General features: G+C 38.0%; 1 protein-coding gene across 3 annotated transcripts in view; it reads right to left on the minus strand.

Annotated features, from left to right (window-relative positions):
* Positions 1-1,121: 1,121 nt before the first annotated feature.
* The window catches only part of rnf111 (ring finger protein 111), a 119,837-nt gene continuing 100,561 nt past the window's right edge, over positions 1,122-20,397 (minus strand). For 2 of the 3 annotated variants that reach the window (XM_043677443.1, XM_043677444.1), the window contains 7 exons: positions 20,048-20,372; positions 17,108-17,233; positions 15,435-15,567; positions 3,508-3,600; positions 3,286-3,381; positions 2,978-3,099; positions 1,122-2,280 (listed from right to left, as the gene is read on the minus strand). In XM_043677443.1, coding sequence (XP_043533378.1) covers positions 2,163-2,280; positions 2,978-3,099; positions 3,286-3,381; positions 3,508-3,600; positions 15,435-15,567; positions 17,108-17,233; positions 20,048-20,372 — 1,013 coding nt within the window. In that variant the 3' untranslated portion in view covers positions 1,122-2,162. The remainder of the gene's footprint in view (positions 2,281-2,977; positions 3,100-3,285; positions 3,382-3,507; positions 3,601-15,434; positions 15,568-17,107; positions 17,234-20,047; positions 20,373-20,397) is intronic. The other variant, XM_043677445.1, reaches the window with a different exon arrangement.

A 20,397-nucleotide genomic window follows, 5' to 3' on the forward strand; every position in this document is an offset into this window, starting at 1 on the left:
TTTTCAGCGTCTTGCTTTTATTCCATAACACTTTTAGGCTGTCTCATTGCCTGTAACACATGGTGGTATGCTTTACTAATATAGGAAAAGTGATGGAGAATGGTTGAAGTTTGTAATTGGATGCAATAAGGCACAGAGTGACAGTCAGTTGAATAATGAAAGGCTCAAAGCACTTCAGGTCATCCAAGTATGCCCTATCAGCCAGAATTGGAAACATTAAAGAAGTGTTACTGACATCCAGATGATGAATAACTATACATACAGGTAAATGTACTCCCTAATTTGGTTATGAATTTGGTTAGCTTTAAGAACAGAGGATGTTCAACTGAGAAATCACCATGAGTATCTGACCATCTAGTTTCTCTGTCTTGTTCAGTAGGTCAAAGTGAGGCAAGACCAACCTGACATGGTTTAAGTTTACCTTGTTGTGGAAGGCTGATTAGCACTGTTGATCGTACCCCAAAAAAGGTTTGTCAGCTGCACTTTGTGCCAACTTAAGGGTATGAAGTTTCTAAGTTAAACTGACATTAGGGCAAATGCCCAGTTTAATTTTCAGGGGATTACCAATAAATCACAGCAATAGAGATTTCATCTGATGGCTTTTGATTAATTTCATGGTATTTCATGTATTTCTTTTATTGGCTGCAACACTAATTACACATGACAGTCTTGAAATTACAGGATGAAAATATGAATGCTTAAATGATCCAAAATTATGAAATTTTGTTGTCCATAATCTTGGGAGTAGTTGACTACTTAAAATCATTAAAATTCTGGATAAAAGAATTTCATATTTGATCTTTATATTTTAATATTCACATACCATGATTTCAATGTCCTATGTTGAAGCTAAATCCTGCCACACCAGTTCGCTTTACCCAACAATGTTAGAATGGTGGGTCTGATCACACTAATTATAGGTCTGGTGGTGAGGTTTTTGATGATCATAGATCACTTGATCCTGTACAAAAGAAATCCACAGTATCTGTTTTCTCTCTTAGCCATTAAATTATAGATCAAAAATAAAGTAGCCATCCATAGTGGGAATAGCAACACATCTTGTGAATTTTATGTAAGTACAATCAGAGAAACAGTGAATATAAGAGATAAAACAGCCAACATGGAGTTAACTATCTTTATTAACTTTAAAACTAAGACCCCCTAAAAATGCATCCAGGGACCTTTACAATTCTATGAATGCATGTATACCTGCTATTGGTACTGCATTCCAACACTTCACCTGAATCTTTAACAGCCATAATTCTGCAATCTGCCTTCAAATACATTACCTAGACGTGCTTACTGATGACTTCATACAGAACCTTGTTCTACAATCTGACTAGCTCACCATTACAAATCAGATGTGCAAGTATACGCAATACAGCTAATTTAGATAACATTAGTGTTAGAGCTGTTTAATGGCAGCCAAACAGCTAAATTTGTAAAGAAAAGGGAAAACCAAAGTAAATCAAAAATCAAAGTGAAAGAAAACTATGAAATAAAATTTTGCAAATTCATTAGTCTTGTAGAATATTGACATTCTTAAAAATTACATCTATCATTGTGCCAAATAAGAATGGATTTTTTATTAAAAACCTAAATAGTAAATGGTTGGATATATGCTTGTAATGGCAATTGTTTAGGATGGGATCCCATTGATTCGTTGTGTGCTGTCTGATGGTGAGTTTCTACAATACAGCAGCTGTTTTCCTAATCACGGAATGTCTTGATATTCCTCCTTAATGAACAGATCACAATCTATATACACAATCTAATATAAATGTTTAAATTAAAGTCCAGGGTTAGTGACTGATGACATATTCTATTCCAGTAAAGCAAGGCATCATGAAAATGACTTATTTCTATCTAGAGCAGCTAATCTTGCCTGCAAGTCTGAGGACATAAAGCCCGTTATGTGCAAAGAAATGCAATCCAAGGAACCATGCAAAATAAAATGACTTGGAAAAACATAAAAAGCCACATAAAAAAGCTTCATAAATACATTAAAATTTAAACTCTATACTGAAATATCATTGTAGGCCTAGCATAAATTGTACTATGTGGCGTAGCCGCACTCTAGGTTCAATGCTTTTGAATCTGCGCAGGTTATTCATGCCATCTTTGGTTGACTGCAGTACTGAGGACAGTTACTGAATAAGATGTCAACTATCTGCAGAAAGCTGAGCTTCAATGTCCACTCTGCAGATGGGGCATTTCTTGTTGGTAGTCAGCCACTGGTCCACACACACTTGATGGAAGAGGTGCATGCAGGGAAGACGTCTGCAATGTCAAGGGAAAGAAATGCATCAAGTTTTTTGTATTATTGTTAATAAAATATTCTAAGATTTATTTTGCATTCACAGCCCAAAAGGCGTCTCAGTATTAGTATTACTTTTCAGTGACAAATCTGTAACAAAAATAGTTTAATTTAAAATGGCATCTAAATCAATGCCCAATTGATTAATAAAAACTATTACACAAACAATCCAAGTCACAATTCAGAAATTGTGAAGAAATAAACTCTTTGATATGAATGAAAAATAGAGCAAGTTATTTCAATAAGACAAGCGTTACTTTTCTCACATTAATTTGAAATTTCAAAAACAAACTGCTCAAGCCCTACATAATGGGTTTCAGCAAACATAAGACAAATTTCTTTAAAGCAAGACAAGTGTATTATGATCATAAGTCAACAGATCTAGCATACTAGTTTATCGGGTAATTAGTAATTCTAAATAAAATAGGCTCTATGGTTCAAAACCATTTATTACAAGATCAAAAACTGTGTTCAAGATCCAATTTACACAACATGGGCATTTATAAAATGGAAATTTTAAAAAAAAATCTATTGTTTTGACTTAGTTTGGGACTTAATCTTGTACATAAGGGATCAAATAACTGTCAACAAAAAAAGACTTTGAAATGTTTGCATCCATTGATACAAATACATGAATATTTTTCTACAAAACCATCTTACCTAACATCTTCACCTTCTTCTAGAATAGACAGACAAATGGTACATTTCTCCTCAGTATCATCCTCTATTCCATTCTCTTCCTCCTGTTTGTACTGCAGTTTCCTCTGTAAGTCAGTTATCGCCTTGTTACCACAAATTCAAGTTTGTCAGGTGGTTCAGTCAGAGATTGCACACAAATCATTTGCAATAATTTCAAATTATTTGCTTAATATTAATAGTTGTTTTTAAGGTTTAGAATTTTTTAAAAGATAAATAATTTCTAAAACAAATTGAAAATTAATACTGAAATAATAAGGCAATGTACTCACCTTTTTATATTTGTGTGGGTATGTGCATCTCTCAATTGTACCCTGTGAGGCACCACGATTAACATTACCCAGACGTTCTTCTAAATGCAGTAAATCCTGTAAATGAGAAAGAATACTTGACATACACATTTAAATTTTATATCCTTTTTTATATAAAAAATGCAAGATTTAGCACCACTTTAACTGAAAATAGTTATGTTTCATGGTCCTGTTTGTGCTAACCTCATAGGTGGCTCGGAGGCCTGGAAACCTTCCTTCCAACCTTGAGGAGATGTAGCGGATGTGAGGGTAGCCTGCCATGTCTGGTGGTACAGCCTGTGCAAGAAAAAAAGATAATTTAGACAACTGAGTCAAAATATATTACATCAGTTCTGAAACTCCCTATCAAGGTCAAGTCTGTAGAGGTACTGTCCCTGCCATTTATATACTGTTAAAACATCATGCAATTCCTGAGGTCACATTTTGCAACTTTTGACATTGAAATAGTCTATCTTAACATTATACATTAAGATGTGTAAAATATATTTGTAGCTTTGCGATAAATGTGCAACAAATACATTTACTGCCTCCCACCAGTTAGCAAAATTTACTGGACATCAGTATAAGAAAGATGGTTGAAGGCACTTTTAGTGTTGCAATATATGATGAAATAGAGAAGGACACCCTATTGGTTACAGAGGCAGTGAACCTGTCCAGAAACAATGCAAAGAAGCAGGATATACTTTGGGACCAAGGCTTGAGACCATCACTTAAAGCGAATTAGAGCGGCCACTTTCTCACTCTTACACACAGTCGGCAGCTAGGAATAAGTGTAAAAAGGTTTTACGAAAGCGAAATCACAGAAAAGTGGTAAATTGATTGGTTGGTGAGTACATAGTGTAAGTGTTTGTTTGTTAACAGCTGGATTCATTGAAGCTTGTAGGTAAGAAATTTTACATTCAAGTCTCAAGTAAATACAGTTAAAGCAGGCTTACAGCAGGGCAGCTCAGCTATACTGCACTCATTCTGTGCCAAGTGGAAATCTTAAGATACTTCACATTGCCACGTAAAAGGAAGTGTCTCCAGTTGGAGAGAGGTTGAGGGTCACTGTTGTCCATCCACAAAGCTAATAACTCTGTGGATAGCACGCTTAAAATGTGGCTATACCAAAGAGCATGCAGGCAGAAAAGGAACAGTCCAAAACGGCCAAGTAGGTTGTGCAGGAATTCTAAATCTATGTGGCTCACTAACCAGTTTTCCATTTCGATATTGGCGAGGACAATAGTTCATCAAAGGATCATAAGACCAAGTATACAACTCAACAAGTGGCTCAGCTGCACAGGTAGCAGGGTGAGTAAAGAGTGGAAGGGCAACAGAGAGAGATGATTCAATAGTTAAGGGAACAGTCTATTCTGTGTCTGTACATGTAACTTCATCATGGTACGTTGCTTTCTGGTCTCAGAGTGACTGCAGGACACACTTTTGAGTAAGGGCAAATTGCTAGAACTCATGGACCACATTGGCATCAAAAGCATGAGTAAGAGAGGGATTTAAGCAAGAGATTTATGCACGAGTTTGAAACACCGGACATCCAAGATAGGAATGTCAGGATTACTCCTGGTATGATGTGTTACTGAGTATAGAAACAGGATGATTTAGCAAATGAACAGGTAGCTGGAGACATGGTGCAAGAGGGAAGACTTCAGATTTTTGGGCCAGTTGGGACCTGTACAGAGGGATGTATTATACCTCAACAGGATCAGGATTAATATTCTGGTGGGAGATTTACTGGTGCTGTTACAGAAATGGGAGTGTGGGGTGGCATTTAGAAAGGACAAAAACAAAACTGATTGCGGGGGAGAATAGAAAAGCTATTTCTATTTTCTTCCAATATTTTTGTTCCTATCTAAAAGCTGCCTCACATTCTCATCCCCTGACAAGTTAGCTTTAACCTTCCAAAACAGCGCCTGCAAAATGAAAATGGAAAGCAACAGAAACAAATTCCAGAATCAATCAGGATAAGATTACGGAATAGTGTCGAAAAGGTAGAATTAAAGACTCTCTATCTGAGTGAATGCTGTATTCGCAAAAAAGTATGTGTGGTGAAAGTGCAGGTAGAATTAAATGGGTATTAGTTACATGCTGTTATGGAGACATGGTTGAACCTTGACCAAGGCGGGGAACAAAAAAAAAACTGACATTAGGGTGTAAGTTTGCTCGCTGAGCTGTAGGTTTGATATCCAGACGTTTCATTACCTGGCTAGGTAACATCAGTGGCGACCTCCAAGTGAAGCGAAGCTGTTGTCTCCTGCTTTCTATTTATAGGTTTGTCCTGGATGGGGTTCCAGGGGTTTGTGGTGATGTCATTTCCTGTTCGTTTTCTCATATCACTTGGAGGTCGCCACTGATGACGTTACCTAGCCAGGTAATGAAACATCTGGATATCAAACCTCCAGCTCAGCGAGCAAACCTACACCCTAAACCTCAACCTGAGCTATCAACCTTCACAAACCTTGCAATAACTGACATTTTGGAACACAAGCAAAAACAAAAAATTATGGGTAGCGCTGATAGTAAGGGACACGATCAGTGTCCGAGTGAGATTGGAAGAACAGGATGTAGAATCTGTTTGGCCAGAGCTAAAAGAAAAACAGCAAGAGGCAATAATTATTAGTTGGAATGATTTATAGACAAAATAGTGATGGTAACATAGAATATGTGTTAAAATCAGGAAATTAGAGATGCATATAGTAATGATGGGTGATCCTATTCTATACACAGACCAAATCTAATGAAGGTCAATACTATAGAGAAAGAATTCTTGGAATGTGATTGAGATGATTTACTGGAGAAAAATGTTAAGGAACCAATTTTGACAGAGACTATTTTAGATTCAGTGTTGTAAAATGAGAAAGTCCTAATTAATAATCTTGCGGTTCAAGAATCTTTCAGGAATAGTGACCATAATGTGATTGAACTTTCCATTAGGTATGAAGAAAAAATTGGCTGTGGGGAATGATAAATACAAAAAGGTTAGATGATAGATAGACAGTATAGGCTGGTATTTAAAGGATTAATTCTTTGTTTCAAAATGCACATATTCTTTCAGGGCAAAACACCCAACAAGATTTCAAAGTTAAAAATCACACAACACCAGGTTATAGTGTAACAGGTTTAATTGGAAGCACACTAGCTTTCGGAGCGATGCTCCTTCATCAGGTGATTGTTCCGAAAGCTAGTGTGCTTCCAATTAAACCTGTTGGACTATAATCCGGTGTCCAACACCGGCATCTCCAAATCAGAACAAGATTTCATAGAAAGTGGTAGATGCGGCAACACTTAAAACATTTAAAAGACATTTAGATAAGTACGTGAACAGGAAAAGTTTGGAAGGACATGGGCCAGGTGCAGGTAGGTGGGGAGGGGAACGAGATTAATTTGGGATTATGGTCGGCATGGACTGGTCGAACTAAAGGGTCTGTTTTGTACTGTATGACTCTATAAGAAAAGCAAGAGTGCTTGGCCAACAAGGGAAGTTGAAGATAGCATTAGATCAAAAGAAAAGCACATAAAATATCAAAAAATTGCAAGACTGATGACTGGGAGAATGTTAAGATTTCAGAAGAGGACTAAGAATTTGATCATTCATTGCAGGCAGTATCAGGAGGGCTTGTAATGGGAGTTTGAAAAGTGGCAGAGTAAGACACAAGAAATCTTCACTAATTAATAGAGATTCAAGAAGGTAGAGAGTGAGAGAAACTGAAAGAAATCAAGATTGCTAAACAATTAGTACTGAAGAAACTAATACTGTAAACTGAACACTGACACATCCCCATAACCTGATGATCTTTACCCTGGGGTGGTTAAAGAGATGACTATCGAGATCATGTTTGGTGATCATTGTTTAAAATTCTATTAATTCTACAATAGTGCCTGCAGATTGGAAAGTTGTAAATGTAACGTCACTGTTTAAGAAGAAGCAGATAGAAAACAGGGATCTACAGACTCTTAGCCCACATTAGTAATAAGGAAAATAGTGGAATCTATTACAAAAGATCGGATTGCTGGACATTTAAAAAACAACTCTCCATTGGGTAGTGACAACATGGAGTTTTGAAAGGGAAATCACGTTTGACAAAAACGTACAAAGATATTTTTGGGTGTTATTAGCATAGTTGATAGGGGAGAAACAGTGGATATCATGTTTCAAAAGGATTTTAATAAAATCCCATGCAAGGGGGTGACTAAATAAAATTAAAGCACAAGGAATTGGGGGATAATAGACCAGTTGGGTTTAGGACCAGGTAAGAAAGGAGGATTAAGTTAGTCAACTTCAGGCTGTGATTTGGGGGTGTGCAGGGAAGAACGAAGTGTGTGCGGGCATGCAAAAAGGACTAAAGTACTCAAGCTCTTGTTTCACACTTTCTATATCAGGGATTTAGGAACCAATGAGAATATTTCCAAGTTTGCTGACGTCACAAAGTTTGTTGTGAATGTAAGTTGGGAAGAATATGGCAGATGGTATATTATATGCATGAGTGGTTCCTCTGCAGATCAAAGAGCATGTAAACATATTGCACTCGTTACAACTCAAGAAAATCATTGATAGACGTTCTCGGGTTCATTTCTCAGGAATTCGTTGATCAATCAGCCTGGTTAAAGCTTGGCAGCACATTATCATTCATCATTAATTAGTGCATTCTCCCCAGCAACTGTTCTACCAGAGGATACTAGCCAACAAATTAGCACTTGCCTCTCACACAGTCTAAATCTTCTTTTCCCTTTATATTAGTTTTCTTTTGCAAATGATCCTAATCAATACAACACGTAAAGCTCTGGACAAAATATATCCTTGACATCAATACTTCAAAGCTTATTTTATAGTTTCCAAGCTATTTAGTAATACTTAATAAATAAGAGCCAGGATTTTAATTCAGCTATGGAAACAGGAACCAAAGGAAATGAAGCACAATCCTGCAAAAGTACAGCTCATTTCACTGATGTGATCACATTTCAAGTGTCTGATTTAAAGATGTGCAGGAGCCAGTGTTGGACTGGGGTGGACAAAGTTATAAATCACACATCACCAGGTTATAGTCCAACAGGTTAATTTGGAAGCACTAGATTTCGGAGTGCTGCTCCTTCGTCAGGTAGCCGTGAAACAGGATCATAAGACGCAAAATATATCGCAAATGATGATAGTGTCATGCATCTGAAATTATATGTTGAACAAACCTATATTGCTGTTAAGTCTTCCATTTTTTGATTAATTGCAGGCTTCGGTTCATTAATATGTAAATCCCAGAACTACTTTTGAATCACATTCTCGAGATAACAAGGTTTTCTAAAAAGTAGTGACATCTCAGCTCAGACAATTCATTAAAGATGTGAGATTAGAGACTGTCTGTATCCCAATCCTGAGTCAGACTGGTTCTATTTCCAAAGTAGGAATTTATAAAATATTACATGGATTGACTACCTGCAGATATGCGCTGTTTGAGCAAAATAAAATGTACCTGCAAATATAATTCTACAAATGTAAATTCACGCCATAGACTTACATGCGTGTGTGCGTGCATGAGAGAGTTAGTGTGAGTGCGTGTATGTGAGTGAGTGCATGTGAATGTGATGGAGTATAACCCTGTGAGAGGATGTGTGCATGAGTATGAGTGTTAGGGGTGTATGTATGTGCATATGAGAGAAAGCACGTGTGTGAGAGAGGGTCTGCATGTGTGTGAACATACAAGAGTGTGTGTGTGTATGCGTGCTCGTGTGTGTGAGAGAATGTATAGTGTAGCGGGGCACCTGTAGTGTGACATGAATCCAAGGTCCCAGTTGAGGCCATCCTCATGGGTTCCGAACTTGGCTACCATTGAGTTTTAAAATCAGAAACAAAGATTAAATTACACTTCAAGGTTTGTGTATAATCTATTTGAAAATTATTTTTTTTTAAACTTGGATCTGGCCTTCTTTGAAGAAATGATATACCAAAATGTAAAGTTGCTTCTATTCTGAATTAACTTCAATTCAGTGGTTGAACTAATTCCTACCTAGTCATCTTAAATTTCACCAGCTTCTTTTTCTGAAAGATTAAGAAGGTTTTAGCAGCAACAAAAGAACTTTCAAGTAATATTTAATTTCCTCATTTTGGGTGTTAAACAGCCCACAAGGGGAAAAAACTAGTAGTTGCAGTTAACCTCAAGGTTTCTATTCATCTTAACACTGATTCAATTACGACAATTTTTCCCTTTCTATGCCTGTCATTAAAAATGTCAGCAAAAAGAACCATTTGATTAAAATGATTGAAATTTAGTTCTGGATCTTTTATGCATTTCAAGCTAATTGTGAAATCAAGTACAAATAGATCATCAGTCAGAATCTTGGCAATTGATTAGATTTGTTTCCAGCCATTCCTCCGACTATCAAAACATAACAAGATTACTTTCAACCTGAGCATTCGACTTGACCCCAAGCTGATCCAGCAATCTGTGGGCAAGAATGGTTATTTACATCTGAGTCATACTGCCAGTGTCTTCTTCGGTCTCTGCGCATCACCTAATGCAACTTCATTCATGTATCTGTTACCTCAAAATGACTCCAAGCTCACCAGGTTAGCCTGCAAAATTCCACTGTTCATAAAATTCAGTTCCTATGAAACTCTGGTATCTGCATCTGAGTTGGCACACAATTTCGTTTACTGGTCACCACTGTCCTCATTGATTAATATTGGCTTGTTTTCGACAATGTTGTGAATTGCAATCTCTCATCTCTGTGTTCAAGTCAAGTTATGGCCAAATCAAGTCTTGCCTTTCCTCCTCTATGCAAACTTTTTCACAACTCTTCACAATTTCTACACTTTGCCACTTCTAGTTTTTCACACATTGACAAATCCCTCAGCATTGGGCATGATTTGGGCATGATTTGGAGATGCCGGTGTTGGACTGGGGTGTACAAAATTAAAAATCACAACACCAGGTTATAGTCCAACAGGTTTAATTGGAAGCACACTAGCTTTCGGAGTGACGCTCCTTCATCAGGTGATAGTGGAGGGCTCGATCGTAACACAGAATTTATAGCATAAATTTCTCACTACACACACACATACACACATACTTTCTCACACTCACAACCCCCACCCCAGACAGACACACACACACACACACACACACACAGACAAAGACCCACATGCATGAGGGGTGAATTTGTACTTGTAGAGTTACATTGCACTTTGCTCAAAAACTGCATACATTCATGTAGAATTCTGAGCTCTAAAACTGCATGAATTTATGTAAAACTCTGTTATCTCACTTTTTAGATTAGAATCAATCTAAACATCAGGTCATAAATAGAGAACACAGGGGGCTAACACCTTCAACATATTGTCTAGCTATCATCATTGTTAACAGCTAACCCGAGAATGCAACTTTAAAAAAAGGTTTTGTGATTTACACATTAAAAAAGTGAAACTATCACTGTATTCTAACAGATGAAAGGCTTAACAGACAATCAATTTTTCAATGTATAATTTCAGTTACATCACACTGCAAATTTTTGCTATAAATTCTGTGTTACGATCGAGCCCTCCACTATCACCTGATGAAGGAGTGTCGCTCCGAAAGCTAGTGTGCTTCCAATTAGACCTGTTGGACTATAACCTGGTGTTGTGTGATTTTTAACTCAGCATTGGGAGCTGTGTTGTCTGTTGGCTGCCACAGTTCAGGTGACCCGCTCTGGCCTGGAGAAGAACTTGTCAGTGAGAAGGGATCATTCAGTAGTCGTGGTCTAAATTGGTACCAATGACAAACGGAACTGGAAACGAGGTTCTACTTAAGGAGCCTGGATGAGGAACTTATAGAATGCTTTTGATTAGCTTCTCACAGGGGCACTTTCTGGAACATGACCAGAAAACAGATTATAATAGACCTGGTATTAAGTAATGAGATAAGATTAATTAACAACCCGAGTAAAAGGCAGCAGTGACTATAATATGACTGAACTTGACAAAAGCCATAAAAGGAAGGAGAGTACGTCCAAGAAATATAATTGAAACTTGAGTCTAACTATGTAGACATAAAAGCTCAAGTGAATTGGGATACTAAGTTAGGAGATAGTCAATACAGAACCAGTGGCAGACTTTAGGGGATGTTTCAATTTATTCAGAATAATCATTTTTCTACTATCAAGAAAAAAATGATGTTAATTTTCCAAAATTTGCTAGGATCAGGAAAAGTTCCAACAAAATGCAAAGTAGCAACTATAACTCCCCTATTCAAGGAGGGAACACAACAGAAAACAGGAAATTGTAGTCCAGTCAGCTTCACAGCCCTCATGGGGAAGATGTTACAATTGATCATTAGGAGAATCATTAAAGTAGTATACTTCGGAAAAGTTCAAGGTAATCAGGAAGAGAGAGGATCACTTTGTGAAAGGGGAATCATGTTTAATCAATGTTTGAAGGAGAAACATAGGCCCCTCTTGTGGTGCAGTGGGAGTCTCCCTATCCCCTGGACCAAGAGGCCCTAGTTCAAGTCCCACCTGCTCCAGAAGGGCACAATAACATTTCTGAATAGGTTGATTAGAAAAATAGGTTAAATTTTTTAAAAATGAGGGATCATGGGGAGCCTGTTGACGTATTGTGCAAGGATTTTCAGAAGCTATTTGATAGGGTTGACAGAAAACAGACAATCTACATAAATGGATCTTTTCCTAACTTGGCAGCAAGTGACAGATTAGAGTCCCGAACGAACCCCAACTTCACACAATTCATGTCCATGACTTAGAAGAAGGGAAGTGAAGAGAATGTAGCTAAATTTTCAGATGACACAAAGATCATAGATAAATATGTTCTGAACAGGACTTAAGGAGGTTACAGATTGACATAGGTTGAAGGGATGAATGGGCAAACATCTGGCAAATGGGGTCTAGGATGGGCAAATGTAAAGTAGTTCACTTTCAGGAAGAAGAATGCAGATCGTAACTTCAATGAAAAACAATTGCAGAATCCACAGTGCAGAGGCATCTAGGTGTTCTAGGGTACAAGTCAGAACATGTCAGTACATAGGTTGAGCAAAGAATTAATAAAAGCTATTGGAATACTATCCTCTAGTACAAGAAGACTTAGTACAAAAAATGGTTGGTTATTCTTCAGTTATATAGAGCATTGGTGAGACCACATCTTGAATACTGTATGTAGTTTTGAATTTCTTATTTAAGGAAGTATGCATAAGTATTGGTTGCAGTTCAAAGGAGGTTTACTGGAATGATATCTGGAATGAGCAGTTGCCTTATGGGGAAAGGTAGACAAACTGAGCTGATTCATACTGGAGTTTAGAAGAGACTTGATTGAAGTGTAGAAGATCCTGAATGGTCTTGACATGGTGGACATGGAAAAAGTGTTTCCTTTTGTAGATGAGTCCAGACCTAGAGACCACTATTTTAACATCAGAAGTCGTTCTTTTAAGACAAAGATGAGAAATTTCTTCTCTGAGAGTTGTCTGGCTTTGGAACTATTGGCCTCAGGTGGTTGTGGAGGAAGAATTATTGAATATTCTTAAGAAGAAGATAAACAGAAACTTGCTTGGCAAGGGAATCAAAGGTTATTGGGGGCAAATGAGAACGTGGAATTCAAAGCACAAACAGATCAGTCAAGATCCTGTTGAATGGCAGAAAAGGCTCAAAGAAGCAATGATCTATATGTGTGTTTTATACATATACTTGTATGCCTATATGTCATGTTTTGGAAAGGTTTCTCTGACTAAACACATTTGCCTGGGAAAGAGCAAACCTGAAATGAAGGTTGTCTGTGTAAAGGAAATCTCTTGTTGAATGGATGATTTTTCCCAATAATGTGAATTCCTCAAAACATTGTGGTATAAATTGAAGAGAGTTTGAATTTGAAAGCACATAAGAAGCAGTAAGCAATTCAACCATTGAGTCTGTTGTGCTATTTAATATGAGGAGAAAGTGAGGTCTGCAGATGCTGGAGATCAAAGTTGAAACTTTATTGCTGGAACAGCACAGCAGGTCCATAGCTGACCTCATCTCAGCCTGAACTGCACTTTCCCGTCCACTCCTCTTAATCCATTACTAATTAAAAATCCACCTATCTCTTCCTCTAGTCTGTTCAGTGTTCCAGCACCAACAATACTCTGAGATAGTGAACTCTTGATATTCACGACCCTTCGAGAGAAGCAATTCCTCATCTTGGTTTTAAATCTGTCGCCCATTAGCCTAAAACAATGACCTCTCATTCTAGATTGCCTTAGAAGGGGAAACATCCATTTTATGCCCACATTGTCAAACCCTTTTAGCAATTTATATACCTCAATTAAATCTTGTCTCACTTCATCTAAATTCGAATGAGTACAGGCCTGAACTTCTCAACCTCTCCTCACACGACAAGCCTTTCATCTCTGGAATTTATCTAGTGAACCTTCTCTAAGTTGCCTCCAATGCAATTACATCCTTCGTCAGGTAAAGGGACCAAAATTATAAGCAACACTGTAGATGCAGTCTCACTAACGCCTGTACAGTTGCAGAAACACTTCCCTGCTTTTATGGTCTGTTTGCCCTCCTCATTATCTGCTGTACCCGCATACTAATTTTTTGTGACCTTCTGTACAAGGACACTGAGATCCCTCTGCACTGCAGCATTTTGAAGTTTCTCTCCATTTAGATAATAAGTTCCTTTGCTGTTCATCTGACCAAAATAGATAACCTCACACTTAAGCATGTTAAACACCATCTGCCAAATTTTGGCCCATTCAACAAATTTAGCCATATCTATTTGCAAATTTCCTGTCTCTTCATTGCAAATTATGTTCTGAACCTATTTTAGTGTCATCTGCAATTTTGGCGATATTATTCTATCCTTCTATTCAAGCCATTAACATGGTTCGTATGTACGATGTATATAGGTGGATGTACGGACAGGCGGATAGATAGTTAGGGCTTGAGGACCAAAACCCATGGCACCCTACTGTTACAACCTTCCAAACTGAAAAAGACCCATTTATTCTGACTCTTCGCTATCATATGAAGTTGACAGGCTACCTTATAGAGGTTAATAAAATCATGAGGGTTATAGATAAGGTGAGTGGTAGGAGTCTTTTCTCTAGGGTGAGGAAGGCATATACTAGAAGGCATATTTTTAAGGTGAGAGGAGAAAGATTTAATAAAGACATGGGGAGCAAATTCTTTTCCTCCCTGGAGAGTGGCTTGTGTGTGGAATGGACTTCCAGAGGAAGTGGTGGATGTGGACACAGTTACAACAGTTAAAAGACATTTAGAGAAGTACATAAATAAGAAATGTTTGGAGGGATATGGGTCAAGCACAGGGAGGTGGGACTTGTTTACTTATAATTATGGTTGGACTGGAAGTTCTGTTTCCTTGCTCTATGACTGTGAGATCTTGTGTATTAACCTGTGGAGCTGCATCTTACCAAATGCCTTCTGGAAGTCCGGATATACAACATCCACAGGACACCATTAACAACTTTGCTTGTTACATCTCTGAAGAACACTAACAAATCAGTGAAATATGATTTACACTTCAAAAACCATACTGATTCTGAAAGATTGTGTTTCGACTTTCTAAACATCCCATCACTATTTCCTTAATAATGGATTACAACAATTCGCCAAGGACAAATGTTAAACTAACTGGTCTACATTCCAACTTTCTGTCTCCATCTCCTTTTGAGTAAGGTAATGAAATTAGCATTTTCCAATCTCCTGGAACTGTTCCAGAATCCAGGGAATAATAAAATATTACAATCAATGCTTCCATACTCTCCACTGTCACTTCTTTTATGACCTTAGGATGCAGGCCATCAGGACTTGTCTGTCTAATAATCTGTACATTTTCCCTAGAGGTGCTGACTGTTTTAAGTTCTTCCTTTTCTATATTCGCTGCATTATCTATTACTGTTGGAATGGTTTAAATGTCCTTCACCATGAAAAGACTACATACCGTTTTGTGTACATTCATTTATTAAAATAAAATCAGTCAGTCATATTTTAATCAGTCAGGTGGATTTAAATTTATGCCAATGATCTTCTAAATATTCCGATGTTGATAAAGTAACCATTTGTAAAGACAATATCATAGACATAATCCTCATCACAGTTAAGGATAACTAATTGTGAAATATTATTTATTGTTTGCTCACCATAAACGGTAGTGCTCCAATTGGGAAATGGTGAAGTCGAGGAGGTGGAGGTGGATGATAATGAGCCAAGTGAGGGGGAAGGTGACTTGCTGGATATGGTGCTGTTGTCACCCCTGGGTCGATACCCAGTTCCCTGTAATAGTTAAGGAAAAGTTTATTAACTCTTTACTTAACAATGTTAGATCTGTACTACGGCATCTTATTTAGAAATAGCAATTCATAGCTAACTAAATTAATAAATCAAAATGACACGCAGATCTAATTATTTTGTTAAAATGACAAATATGTAATTTTCAAAATTTCTGTGACCAAGAAATATTTCCATATTCAATAAAGTCAGAAACTTAATTTCAGCTAGATAATAAATTTCAAAAGTATTTACAATTTGAATTTTTTGAGGTTTTGTCCAGGTGCGTATTTGAGAGAAATTTGAATGGATTTCAGTAAAGCTTTTGACAAAGACCCATATAGGAGACTTAGCAAGAAGGCAAATGCACATGGGATACACAGGGCAAGTTGATAAAGTGGATTCAAAATTGACTTAATTGTAGGAGACATTGTGATGACAGAAGTTTAGCGACTGGAAGGCAGTGTCCAGTGGCATGCGACAGGGATCTGTGCTGGGTCCCCTATTATTCATAATTTATACAAGTGACATAGGTGATTGTGTGGTAGGTTGGATTAATAACTTTGTGGTTGACACAAAGATTGATCATATTAACAGTGAGGTTGAGTGACTTGGGGTACAAGAAGATATAAATGGGATGGTTAAATGGGCAGATAAGTAGCAAATGGAACCCTAAAAAGCATGCGGCAATATACTTTGGAAGGAGGAATTTGACACGCAACTATTCAATGAATGGCATGGCATTAGGATGTTCTGTGGAACAAAGGGACCTTGGAGTGTTTGTCTATTGAACGTTGAAGGCAGAAGGGCATGTCAATATGGTGGTGAAAAAGGCAAAGGGGACACTTGCCTGTATCAACTGAGGTATAGGTTACAAAAGCAGGGGAGTCATATTGTATAGAATGTTGGTGAGAGCACAGCTAGAGTACAGTGTGCAGGTCTCATTGCCACATTACAGAAAGGATGAGATTGCACTGAGGGAGCATAGAAGAGATTCACCATGACGCTGCCAGGAATGGAAAATTTAAGTTTGAAGGAAGGTTAGATAGGCTTTGGCTGCTTTCATTGGAGCACAGAAGACTAAGCGTGATTTGATTGAAAGTGTTGAGCTGTGCAAGGTTAAGAAGGGCATATGGGTGTGGATGAAGAGTAGCTGTACACCCTTAATTGAAGAGGTAGTGAAGATGGAACACAGGTTCAAGGTGATTTTTGGGGAGGGGGGTGGTGGTGTAGGTATTTGTAATACACACAGAAAAGATTTGCAATACACAATATGGTCACAGTATCTGAAAAGCCAAAATGAACACATCGGTTTGCAGCTCCTTTCTACACTGCTGTAGAAGATGTTCAGCAAATTCAATCATGATATTATTTACTAATTTTCAAATTCGCTCAATATTACAGGAGAGGTTTGTCAACAGGCTAAAAAATGAAATCACATTATTCCATGGGAGTAAAATCTTATGCTCTGCTGCCAATGTGGGATCTAAACCAAAGCATACCATGGCTACATTGCACATATTAAAAAGAAAGATTCTCTACTAACCAGGCTGGCCTCTCTGGTGGTTGTCGAGGATGTGATGACATCGTCTGGGGAACATGAATATGATGTCCGTGGCCATAATTAGGATGCATGCGATGTGGATGTGGTGGAGGTCGCTCGTGTGCTCGACTGGAAAAGGAAATACATGCACATGTATATCGTGATAATTTCAAATATATGTCTCATTAACAGTAGCAAATAATAAGCAAAGGCTATGAATGATAACTTGAAAATTTAGAACAGTGCAACATATTGTTTTCTGCATGATTAAAAGAGATTTAAACATTATGGTATTTATCAAAAATCAACATTTTGGTAAATTTGATCTTTAAATCTTTATAATTTTGTTAAGAACACATGATGTTTATTTAATTTGCAGTCCTTTGCTGCATTTAGGTTAAGAACTTGAAATCAAAGATAATATTCATTCAGTCTCAGCACTGGATCACATTCAGCAGAACTACTGCATATTTACAGCATGCATTCAAGATTTTTTTTTTGAAGAAAAAGTAAATGTACACTTATTCAACTGGTTTCTATCCATAACAAAATAAATAAGCCTTTTTATTTGATTTCTGCGAGGTATAGCTATATATTCAAACATCATTTTAAACAATGACTTACGCCAGACATCCCACCACCATAGCTGAGATGTGGAACAGGATTATCCTGATTCTGGATATAGGTTTGAATACTGAATACAGTAAATTCCCATTGTTGGCCTAATATTTAAGGACATTTTTAGAATTGATTCTTCCAGCCTGTGAACACCTTTACAGTGGCAAAATGCCACATCCACCCCCCTCTATATCTTGTAACACTTCCTCACCTTCCCGTGTAAATGCAGATGGTGTAAAACATGCATCCTCACCTTCTCACTGTCCAGGTTCCCAAACATACCTTTCAACTGAAGCCACGTTTCGCTTGTACTTCCTTCAATTAAGTTTGCAATGTTTAATGCTCACAATGCCGTTTCCTTTACATTGACAACACCAAATGCAGACAAATGCTTTGTGAAACATCTCTGCTGCGTCCATAAGAATGGCTCCAACCTTCGAGTTATTTGCCATTTCAATAAATCATCTTATTCCCATATTAACAATTCTGTCCTGCGCTTGCTGCAGTATTCCAATGAAGCTGCATGCAAGCAGGAGGAGCAATAACCTGATTTTTGCTTAGGCATTTCACAGGCTTCAGGATTCAACATTCAATACAACAATTTCAGTACTGAACCTGTCCTCCATTTTCATTATAACATCCTGCCTGTATTTGTTGGCTTTGCTTTCAGCACAGCAGACCCATTTTCTCCTTTTCACCTTTTTTTTTAAACTCTACCTCTCCTTTATCACTATTAGCACTCTCTTTATCCTTTGCTCTGAAGACTCCAGATATTTGTTCCACTTGCTCTTCCAAACCCACTGTCAGCAGCCTAAAGCCCACCATTTTCCAGGCCCCTTTGATTCTGGAGAAGAGTTAAATTGGACCTGAAACAGGAACTCTGTTTCTCTTGCCATGGATTTGCGACACATGAATTTCTCCAGCATTGTGCTTTTATTTCGGAGGCTGCCAGCTTCACATAGCTAAATGCCCTATGTCCTAATGGGTCACTTAAGGGTGCCAGCTGCTCGTCTCCTTTAGTTTTTTTTAACCCAAGCAGAGGATGTCTGTGTGTTTCTGTATCCTCTCAACACTTGACCTGCCTCAGAGGCATCCACTTCAGCTGCGACTGGCTGACAGTTTCAAGAGACCAACTGTACAGTGAGCCCAAAAGTTGCGCAACTGGTTGTCACATTTCATCCTGACATCACAGTCCTGAAGGTCAGGGTAAAACGTTGCCTTCATCTTCGTTGGCACAAACTTAGAGTGATGAGCTTTTCAGTTTGTCCCATGGGCAGTCATTACTGAACTTGTTGAATTTTTGACTATCAGGTTAATTGACAATTTTAGTAGGCATCAGGGGGTATTGGTGGCCACACTTCAAGCTTACTGTTTGGATTGGGGATGTCAGAAAGTGGCTACTGCATCTGCAAGAGTCAGATGTCAATAACAGCACTAAGGTGGACAAAGTTAAAAATCACACAACACCAGGTTATAGTCCAATAGGTTTATTTAGAAGTACGGGTTTTCAAAGCACTGCTCCTTCGTCATGTAGCTAGATGAAGCAGTGCTCCGAAAACTCGTACTTCCAAATTAACCTGTAGGTCTATAACCTGGTGTTGTGTGATTTTTTTAAACTTTGTGCACCCCAGTCCAACACTGGCACCTCCACATCATACATTAAGGTAGAAGGTGCCTGATAAAAAGACATGCTAGTGCTGACCAGTCTATTGCTGAAATTAATCAAAGTCTTCAATGACCATCCATACATCAGTGCAAATGACTTGTGGATTTTAAATTATTTTGTGTGATATGCATCATTTTCCAGTGCTACATTCTAATTGTATACAGGTAATGCCAAAGTCAGTAACATTGTGCTAGTAATAATGGACATATCCGATCGATGACACATCTGGGATTTTTTAAACTGTGATGGTTCAGACTTTTCAATTGGGAAAAGCTCCTCTTGGACATTTAGTCAAAGTCTTCAGTGGAATAATAGAAGATGCCCAACTGCGAAATATTTGTCAAATGTCGACATTTTAAGGAAGTTTCAAAGTAACATTGTGAAATAGTTTCACTCAAAATTGCGCAGACCAAAAATAACAGGCAAAATAAAAAAAAAAATCACTGGAAGATACAAAGTGAAAGGAAAGTGTGGCAATGTTAGTGTATAGGGTTGCTTCTAGAAAGGTCATAAATACGAAATGAAGATAATCTAACTTTTCATTATTCAAGTGACATGAGCATTTATAAATCGTGGTACTCCAAGTAACCAATCTACAATGCTGGTAGTTACAAAAAAGTCTGGTACTATGATAGATCTATGACAAACAGCTTACTTACGTTGGGTGTTGCATCATTCGTCTTCGCTGTGCCTCCATTCTCTGAAGCATTTCATGGTGATGCAGTCGTTGAGATGAAGGTGGTGGAGCAGGGATGTGGTGTGGCATTGCTGCTGCCGCTGCAGGAAGGTGATGTGGTGGAGGTGGGGGTGCTGGTGGTACAGCGTGAGTTGAAGGATGCGAAGGAATCTGAGGATGGAAAGGGTGCACTGCATGTGGAATAGCATATTCTGGTTGGGGAGGAGGTTGTGGTGGAGGGGGAGGATTTCCATGCGCGTGTGGGCATGTAGTGGCCTGATGATGCAGTGGTCTTGGTAATGGGGCATCTAGAAGGAAACAGTAAATCCCATC

The sequence above is a fragment of the Chiloscyllium plagiosum genome, chromosome 36 (assembly GCF_004010195.1).
Source record: "Chiloscyllium plagiosum isolate BGI_BamShark_2017 chromosome 36, ASM401019v2, whole genome shotgun sequence".
In the NCBI taxonomy this organism is placed as follows: Eukaryota; Metazoa; Chordata; class Chondrichthyes; order Orectolobiformes; family Hemiscylliidae; genus Chiloscyllium; species Chiloscyllium plagiosum.